Below are 10,443 nucleotides of genomic sequence, written 5' to 3'. Positions count from 1 at the left end.
CGTTATGACAATGATTTAATTAAAATTTAATTTGTTTTATTACCATCATTAAATATAATAATTTTATTTTATTTTATTATTATAAATTAAGGGATCTCTAAATGTTAATAACAGAATAAAATATTTCAATATCAATCAATTTGTCATTATTAGACCATTATTTACTCATAATTTTTATTATTTCAATATTAACTTTCATAATTTAAAATTATCTTATTAAATGACTATATTTATATTTTTATTATTGACTTTAAATCACTCTTAATTCAATTCATATTAAAAGTATTAAAAATTTAAAATTTTCTTTATTTGACAAATTAAATCACTCAATATATAATTAATAATTTAATAAATACTACAATTATAATTATAAAATAATTGATTCTCTAATCAATTATTTGATACATTTATATTTGATTAAATATAATATCCATTTGAGTAATTGATGTATTTCATATGTAAATATAGAAAGTAAATATGTCAAATCAATTCTCCATAATTAAATTAATGGAATAAAATATTTTTTTAATTTATGTTCCATTGATAGATTTATATTTCATTAAATATGAGTTCATTTGATTTCATTTGGTAAAATAGTAATTTGTGTTTAATTTCATTTGATAAAATATTAATACACTTGAATTTCATTTGATTTCATTTGTAACATTTTATAATTTTAAAATCTAGATATTAATACACATTGATTTAATTAAAATTTAATTTGTTTTATTGTCATTATTAAATATAATAAATATAATTAGTTTTATTGTTCTAAATTATGAAATTTTCAATTGTTAATGGCAGAGTAAAATATTTTAATATCAATCAACTTGCTATTATTTGACCATTATTTACTTACAATTTTTATTATTTCAATATTAACTTTTATAATTTAAAATTATCTTATTAATTAACTTACAACACACTTTTTTTTTAAGCAGCTCTAGGTTAAGTATAATGTATCTTTAATCACTTTTCACTAATTTTATATCCTTTGACCACTACTCAATTTTATTTTAATTTTCTCTTTAATTTTCACTTTGCATTATTTCTTGATTTGTGCTGCTAAAAAGTTATTCTCTTTTTATACTTATATTTTATATCTCTGTAACTATGATATTAGTTTTCTTTTTTTAATATTTTTTGTTGATAATTGATTTAAGGATGATTGGGTATATACAGGGAAAGTCTTTCACCAATAGAGTCATTATCATAAAAGTTGATATCACTTTTGGTTGATACTATATGTCATGTGAGTGTAACAAGAAACTGTATGAATTTATGAGAAATTTCAATGTTATTCCTGCAATGTTGATGTCCCTAATCCAACTCAAGATAATTAGTATTTATATTTTTTTTATTTGATACATAAAAAAATTATTATTGTATGATGATAATAAAATTACTTTAAATTATTATATTATATTTATAATAATATAATTATATATTTTTATAGATAAAAGTTGAATATTGAGACATATGATAATTCTAGAAAGACGATATTCGTACAATTTAATATAAAAGCTAAAGATTTAATTAATAGAGATATTGATGATCTTTATGAAATATCTGTTAAAATATTGAGTTAAAAATTATTTTAATATTATTTAATATTTAAATTAATTGAATGATATATTTACACATATGATTTAGGAAAATGAAAATTATAAAATCCAAAAGATATTTGAAGATTTCAAAGGTAAAATTTGTGTATTTGAGATGCGGGTAATCAAGTATAATCTTGAGAAGTAGTACTAAACTTACAATGAATAAGGTGTATGATTTTGATCATAAGCTTGAATGTCAAAAATTATTGGAAGAGGTATATATAAGCTTATTATAATAATTATATTTGTTATAAAGTTATATAATTTAGATTATAACTCAACTATTATCAAATTACAAATGGATGTTTTATCTATCTCTTCATCTCAATCTATGAAATCTATTAGCTTATCAAGTAAAATGATACCCGCTTCAAAGATAGCAAAAAATACTGAAAAATCAATTACAACATCTTCACTTCAATAATAACTTATGAAAGAATCTATTGTATGCGAGATTGATTTTAAGAATAAAATTTTTAATTTCTTGAAATCGAAAACATTATTGTTTTTTGTTTAAAGATTGTTTGGATTTAATAAATTATAGTTTGAGTTTTCTTTAGAACTGATGATAATTGTATAAGTATATTTAATATACTTATTAATTAATATTATTATATTAAAAAATATAAATTTAAGTAAAAATGATTATATAAGTTATAAGTTGTTTATAAACTTAATAGCTTATATTATCATTTAAAAAAATTTATATTTATATAAGATTTATTGATATATGAAATATTTTTATACATCACATAGGTTTAAAACTAATTTATTAATAAATTTTATAAACATTAAATAATTTAAAACTTTTATTATATATAATTTTTAATTTAATATCTTTAATTATTATTATTTTTTCATTATAATTCATTTCATTGTCATCATTACTTTTGTATCTAAATATATATCAAATCACTGATTTTAATCTTATAGCAATACTAACTAATCTCACATCCGATTTTGTTTTTAATCTCACTGGAACTAATCTCAACACTATCCAAATGGACCCTTAATATAGCTTATAGAGTTAATTGCACCCGTGATTTCTAAACTTTGAGGTAAATTTTATTTTGGTTTCTAATCCTTAAAAAGTTCTAATTAGATCCTCAATTACTCAAAATTATTCTATTTTAGTCATTCCATCTATGAAACCGTTTAAATTAACGGTAAGTGCCAATTGATGTTACGTGAATGGCATCAGCTAGAATCTTACGTGACAAATGAAGGAACTAAAATAGAATTTCACTCAATGTTTAGGATCAACGATGCTACTATCTTAAATTTTTATATTTCAAATATATTTTATAAAAATATTACATTTAATATAATATTTTTTTATATTTTTATTATAATTTAATTTAATAGTTAAATATTTTTATTTTAATAAAAAATAAATTTCAAAAATTAAAATAAAATTAAAAATTTCTAAATCCTTTTCAAAACATATCATTTTAGAACATTAAGAAAAATTTTTTATATCATTTTAAAAATTAAATTTCTATATCCTTTCATCTTTTCAATACTTATATATTTCTTGGAAATAAGCAGAACCGACCGTAATAAATTGCGATATGGTCCACAAAGAACAGTCCAATTGATAAAGAGGAGAATTTCCTTTTTTTTTTTTATTAATCAAAGTTTGATTTTTTAAAATGTGAGAACAAAATTATGAATGTACCAAATTGATGTATTCATTTTTAACATTTCATAAAAAAAAATTAGGTCTGAACAAAGAGTTAGGATACTTCTAACCACATAATAATAATAAAAAAAATCATTCTTGAAAGCTATTCTTAGAGAAGGTAAAAAAATCCATAATCGACGGGTTTTAATTTGACCCGATCTTTTAGAGTTGATTTTTTTTTTTGAAAATCGGGTATCGGGTCGGGTTTTAGGCAAATCCGATCCTATCCGACCCGATATATATAAATATTTTTTTAATTATTTATTTAATTTTATAATTATTTTTATATATTTTTATATATTTAATTTTATATTTATATTAAAAATAATATTTTATTAATTTTGGATCAAGTCGCGTCGGATATGATTTTATATAATGTCGGGTCGAGTTCGAGTATAAAAAATAATAAAAAATTTATCATGTCGAGTCGGATCGGATATGATTTTATATAATGTCGGATCGGGTTCGGATATAAAAATAATAAAAAATTATCAGATCGGATCAGGTTCGGGGCGAGCAAAAACCCGACCCGACCGACCCGTTGTCATCCCTAGCTATTCTAGATATTTCGATTTTGTTTTCTAAATTAAACAGTTAATCGGAGCAACAATGAATGAATGATGTGCCTCAACAAGACCGTGGGAGCAATATACTAATATATTGCAAGCCTGAGGATCTAAATCAATTTTCAATTTGCAAAAATCTTTTGACTTCAATATGCAAAAATTAACAAGATCCTAAGAGCAATATATAAACAAAGTAATTAATTCTAACTAATTCAACGAATTTTGATTTGCAAAATACACTTTTTTATATGCAGATGATTTAACTCGAACATATGCACTTTTCAATTTGTAATAATTATTTAACTAAAAAGCCACTCAATTAAATAGCATGTTACTCATTCTTTAATTTAAAAAAAAAAAAAAAAAAAAAAAAAAAAAAAAAAAAAAACTATGCTTTTCACATCCCTTACATAAAAGAAGGCCTTGCAAAAGTATTCAAGTTGCCAAATTCCCCGCAATGTTTCACAAAAATAAATATAATATTTAGTAGACTTTGACAATTGTTATATTTTTATCATGTGAAATATTAAAATTTATATATTTATATTATATTTTATATAAAAATTATATATTATAATTCGTATTATTATAAAAATATAAAATTTATTTATTTATTTTTATTTAAATTTTAAAAAATTTTATTTTTATTTTTTATATTATTTTTATATCGCATCGTTATATTATATTTTATATTATTAAATCTAATATTTAGTAATAGTAGTTTCAACCTTATATAGTAAAAAAAAAAATAATAGTTAATAAAAAATTGAAAACGACCCAAGAAAATAAAGGACAATAGTATAGTATTAATATTGTGCCAACCAAACATAAATAATTAGTGCTGAGTTACCACGCTCATGGCTCATTGGTCATGGATTCAGGATCTCTTAGCCATGCCCCTAACACTCTTATATAAAAAGCGTACCCGCTTTTCTACTGGCTCACCTTCTTTGTCTTCTCTGTCTTTTTTTTTTTTTTTTCACTATTAGGAAAGTTCCTTAATTCCCTTGCAGCTGGTTCCCAAGCAAAGCTTAACTTCAATGGCAAAGCGCCAGAGCACCTGTTTTTTCCTATGCTGTTTTCTGTTCATTCTTGTTTACACCTCTGCCCAAAGCAGACAACCTTACGGTGAAGAACAGGTGGTACGGCAGCAGCAAGAGGCTGACAGAGTCACAAACTTGCCTGGACAGCCAGCCGTGAAGTTTAGGCACTTTGCTGGGTACGTGAAACTCCGGCCTCAAGACCAGAAAGCGTTGTTCTACTGGTTTTTTGAAGCCCAAAATGGGGCTGCTCGCAAGCCTCTTGTTCTTTGGCTTAATGGAGGTTGGCATCTTCTTTCTATGTGTCTCTTCAACGTTTTTTTTTCCTCTTTCTCTTTCTCCGTAATTCACTTGTTAATTGCTAGCAAAGACCAAAAACGAAACAGATTTCAAAGTATTTTTGTCGTGTAAAAACCCTTGACAGGAGCGGATGATGACTGGTCAAATTTTTTCCACAGTAAGGGATGAGAATATTTGAACCGTCATCACTTTTCAACGGCTAAGTGAAGAAAAGAAAAAACAAAATATTTTAGGGAATGTATGTGACACTGTACACTGTACATCTACACTGATGTTGCTTCATATAAATTTTTTTTAAAGTTGATATTGTCTAAATTTTAAATTTTATATGTTATTTTTAAATTACGATCTTTTAAGAAAAAACTGCGCTGTTTTTTCAGGGCAATAATCATTTGTTCGTTTGTGTGCCGAAAAACTTTAAAAAAAAAAATACAATTAGTTTTGGCCATTTTTGTATTTTCTTTTATTTTAGTTTGAATGTACAAAATTTCTGCAACCTTTCTATATCAAGTATTTGATTGCTTATTCTTGCAGGTATATATTTGTGTATTTATTTATTGTTCAGTTTGTCACTTCATTGAGAGGATTTAAACCTTTCAAAATTGGGTTTTTTATGCATGATTTTCATGATTTGTTAAACAATTTCAATTTCATTATCAGAAACTACTAATAATGAATGAAGATAAATGACCCATACAAAATTGATTGCAAGAAAATCTATGGGTCACATAAATTTCGATAATTGACTACAAAAATTTTCCCTACCATCTGTACTAATACGTATTACACTAATACAAGTTTGAATTTGGCCCAAAATTTTTGTTAATTTGAAAGAAAAAAGTCGCGTGCATACATTCGTTGCACGCCTTGACCCTACCTATGACCTTTGAGACTTTAACTGGATAAGGACATCTACTATTGCATCAAGAAATATCAGCCGTCTAAACAAGGGCCAACTTGTGTGATGCATGCTTTCACTCTTCTTCTGCTGCCCTTCTTTTCTTTGTGAAATTGCTTCTTCTCTTTTGCCTAGGAGGACAAATTAATTCTGGGTCCCCTGCTTGCGCAACCTGACGGACAATTCTCTCCTGTCAAAATTTCGGGTTGGGACCCAACTGCTCCTCCAATTCTAATAATGCATCAGCCGTATTCACTTTTTTCCCCACTCGTTCTTTTCTACACCACAGCTTTCATCTTTTTTTAACAAACATCTGTTTATTTATTTATTTATTTTTTAAAAGTTATAGCTTAGCGACAAAGAAAGAATTATAAATATTAGAATTGAAATGTTTAATTTATTAAATATTTAAAATTAATTGAATTAAATTTTAAATTCATGTCAGTTTACGTTTCATAGAATTGATTATTTTTCTTGCAGATTAACTAGACAAATATGGATTAGAATCAATAATTTAACATAGTTTAGATCAAAAGTAATTTTAAGGATGAAATGGTTATTTATTTATACTTCTCTATACCATTAGTAACCAAATTGACAATGTTTTTAGGACCTGGCTGCTCATCAGTGGCCTATGGAGCTGCACAAGAACTTGGTCCATTCCTTGTTCGTAGCAATGGCACTCAGCTTAGATTTAACAAATTCTCTTGGAACAAAGGTAGTCAATTTGCTACAATGATAAAGTTTCATGTACTTCCATTCAGATATATTCTAAATCTCGATTTCAGATACTCACACCTCGTTGCTATGGTTAGTTGCAAATATACTGTTTTTGGAGGCACCAGTTGGAGTGGGATTTTCGTACTCCAACAATTCTGAAGATGTACGTAAACTTGGTGATCAAATTACAGCTGCTGACTCTTACACTTTCTTAATTAATTGGTTCAAAAGGTTTCCAAACTTCAAGTCCCATGAATTTTACATTGCTGGAGAGAGCTATGCTGGTATGGGTACCTTTAACTTTGTGCTAAATGTCCTGTCATTTTCCGTAGATTTCTGGTCTCCTCTCCTCTGGTAACTTTTTTCTTCACCATAGATGAACATGCACTTTTTCTTTTGCTTCTGTCAGGTCATTATGTTCCCCAGCTGGCTGAACTCATTTTTGAGAAAAACAAAGGATATGGGAAAGACTCCTACATTAATTTCAAGGGATTCATGGTATAAAATTGTTGTTCTCCTATGTTCCCCAGCTGGCTGAACTCATTTTTGTTCTGCTAGTAGTAAATGCTATTTGTAAACTTTTGAGATATTTCAACATGAACGGTACCGCAATGATTAATTCTTTTGGTTAAAATCCAGATCGGCAATGCTGCCATCAACGAACCAACTGACACCATAGGCCTTTTTGATTATGCTTGGAGTCACGCGATCATTTCAGACCAACTCTATGATAACATAAACAAGGATTGCGGTTTTAAAGAAAGCAGTAACCAAACTGACCAATGCGGACAACATTTGATGAGATTCATGGAAGCTTATTCTGACATTGACATGTACAGTATCTACACTCCCGTTTGCCTTGACTCCCCCGGAAGAACCTATCCCAAACTCCTAGTTGCTCCTCGTCTCCTCACCCAATATGTAAATCCCAACAAATTTTGTTATATTACAATTTTTATATGCACAGTAATTTTGCTAACTTAATATAACTTGATTTGATTTAGGAGCTTTGGCATAAGCTACCATCAGGCTACGATCCCTGCACAGAAGATTATGTAGAAAAATATTTCAACAGAAAAGATGTTCAGAGTGCCCTGCATGCTAATCTCACAAAGCTTCCCTATCCCTACGCTACATGCAGGTAAAACTAGACTACCCCATCCATATTTTAAAATTAATCTCTCTCTCTATATATATAAGATTATTGTTTGTGAAACATAATTACTCTGCTTGACAATTTCGTAATTTACTTTCAAAAATGTGTCAAATTAACTAACCTATAGTACATGACAATTTCAAATTTACTAGTACTACTACTACTGTACCATATTCGTTCTGCTCTATGTAAAAAAAAAAAAAAAAGCCTCTTAGTGTACCCTGAGAGAGAGAGAGAATGGTGGCCAGCGAATCCTGGAACTTTCGAGCATTTAATGAGAGCATGTGTCAAATCATCCAAGTCGAGCTTTCTTTCTGTTAGCCTGCCACATAAAATTTAAAGAGTGAGAGACAACAGTGGGATTTTTTACCTTTCCTTTACACTTTTTGTTTATGGCACCCAAACTACTCCTCTCAATCGTTCAGTCTGTTAATGCCCCAAACACCCCCCCCCCCCCCCCAAAAAAAAAGAAATATATATATATATATATTCAAACTGTTAGAAAGTAAGAAAAACACAAAAAAAAAAGTTAAATGGTTATTCTATGCTAGAACATAAAGTTATATGTGGGGTCAATGGGTGATCCTTGTTCATGGGAGAGTTGAATTTCAAAATTTTACCTTCGGTTTTTCATTTCTCTAATCCCAAATTTCAGAACCGTCAGCTTTTATATGACATTTTGGATTAATATCAATGTCTCTCATGGCACTTCAACCAAAAGTAAAATTAATTTTATTCTATTTCCCATCACTCTATTTATCAAACCCGAATACCTAGAGTATTGACTTTTCTGTAACTAAATATGGGCAGTGATGCAATCGAGGACTGGAATGACTCTCCCAGTTCTGTGTTGCCCATCATCCAAAAGCTCCTCAACGCTGGCTTTCGTATTTGGATATACAGGTACATCATATGTACAAACATTTTCTTTCCAAGCAAGGTAAACGGAATTCAGTCAAGTTTGGGTGTGATCTAATGTAATTTGTGGTCGCAGTGGTGATACTGATGGGAGGGTGCCAGTCACATCAACGAGGTACAGCATAAACAAGATGGGGTTAAAAATTAAAGAAGAATGGAGGGCATGGTTCCACAAGAGCCAAGTCGCTGGATGGGTAGAGGTGTACGAAGGAGGCCTGACGTTTGCCACGGTGCGCGGTGCGGGTCATCAAGTCCCGATCTTCGCACCTGATCAGTCCCTTTCTCTACTTGCCCATTTCCTGACTGCCAACATCTTGCCATCTTCACGTTTCTAGCTACCCGGCTGCTGCCTAGCTTAGACTATATAGCCAGTAGGGCAGTAGCTAGCCATTTGTGTTGCTGCTTGCCATTATGTTCAGCATAGTTTGGATGGTTCTATCATAATTTTTCTTAATTTCTAAAAGAATTTCTATAGTAGATATCTTTATATTGCCTTACAAAAATAATCAAGATCAAGTAAGCCAAGAAAAATCATTAATGACTTTTTTTTCTTTTCTTTATGATTAATTAAGTTAAATATGTAATTTAGAATTAATTGATAATAAATAAAAAAATTAATTTGAATATAAAATTAAAAAAGTTTAAGATTTAATAAATATAAAATAATATCATTTTAACATACTCCCATTTACAGATAATAAATTAAAAAAAATATAGGCAGTAATTTTAACAAGCCTCCATCAATAAATGTAATTTTCAAGAAGAGATATAAAATAAGACATTAACAAAATAAAACCAGAACTTTAATACCGAATTAATTAAGCATCCATCTTATAATAATACATGGCATTGAGCTATCGTTTTCTTTAATCCTGATCCAGGGTGGGCAGATTTTGTCTTCCACAACAGGTTAGATAGAAGACAGTACAAAGTGCAATGTCATATTTTAGCAAGCTGCGTAAAGTAATTGAGGGGATTTAGTAAGTAGTGGGTGCAGCAATTTTTAACATTGAGAAATGCGTAACCTTATCCAAATAATGAGAATACTTCCCCAAAAGCCATACTTTTATGACAAAATTGGATGTATAATATTGTCATGTCTGAATCCTGATACGGCAAACTCTTTCTTATTAACAATCGCAAAGCAAATGAGGTTATATAAATATTGGAAAACCTCATCACTTAAGAAAGATACCATAGACAGTGATATTATCTATTGCAATTGTCGAGCTTTCTTAGTTGTCGGATTGAGCTGACTTTTGTCTCTTTTTATGATTTTTATGCATTTGTTATAACTCTTGCTTAGACAGGTGAAGCTTTTCCTTGGGTAATATGTCGTAATGTTCATAAAAAAATCTAGATGGTAAAATTTGTTGTCGAGCTTTATTGGCTATCGGATTGAGCTAATCTTTGTCTCTTTTTATGATTTTTATGCATTTATTATTACTTGCATAGACAGGTGAAGCTTTTCCTTTGATAATGTCATAATGTTCATAAAAAAATCTATATGGTAAAATTTGTTGGATAAACTTTAATCGTTCCATCATATATATA

The 10,443-nt window shown here is 28.3% G+C and overlaps 1 protein-coding gene across 2 annotated transcripts; it reads left to right on the top strand.

Moving 5' to 3' along the window:
• Positions 1 to 4,739: 4,739 nt before the first annotated feature.
• On the top strand, positions 4,740 to 9,418 carry LOC111308408 (serine carboxypeptidase-like 35). 2 transcript variants are annotated; one of them, XM_089742669.1, is made up of 8 exons: positions 4,740 to 5,180; positions 6,706 to 6,813; positions 6,884 to 7,099; positions 7,225 to 7,313; positions 7,455 to 7,736; positions 7,820 to 7,956; positions 8,782 to 8,874; positions 8,966 to 9,418. In XM_089742669.1, the coding sequence occupies exons 1-8, from the start codon at positions 4,898 to 4,900 to the stop codon at positions 9,222 to 9,224; spliced, it is 1,467 nt and encodes a 488-aa protein (XP_089598795.1). In that variant the 5' UTR covers positions 4,740 to 4,897; the 3' UTR covers positions 9,225 to 9,418. The 2 variants fall into 2 exon arrangements, with proteins under 2 accessions (XP_089598795.1, XP_022762467.2); XM_022906732.2 differs by having other exon boundaries at positions 4,743 to 5,180; positions 6,911 to 7,099; positions 8,966 to 9,417.
• Positions 9,419 to 10,443: the final 1,025 nt, after the last annotated feature.

The sequence above is a fragment of the Durio zibethinus genome, chromosome 2 (genome assembly GCF_047325235.1).
Source record: "Durio zibethinus cultivar Kanyao isolate XHJ-2024 chromosome 2, ASM4732523v1, whole genome shotgun sequence".
NCBI classification, from domain to species: Eukaryota; Viridiplantae; Streptophyta; class Magnoliopsida; order Malvales; family Malvaceae; genus Durio; species Durio zibethinus.
The sequence above is the reverse complement of the archived record's forward strand: the minus strand, read 5'-3'. Positions and strand labels throughout refer to the sequence as shown.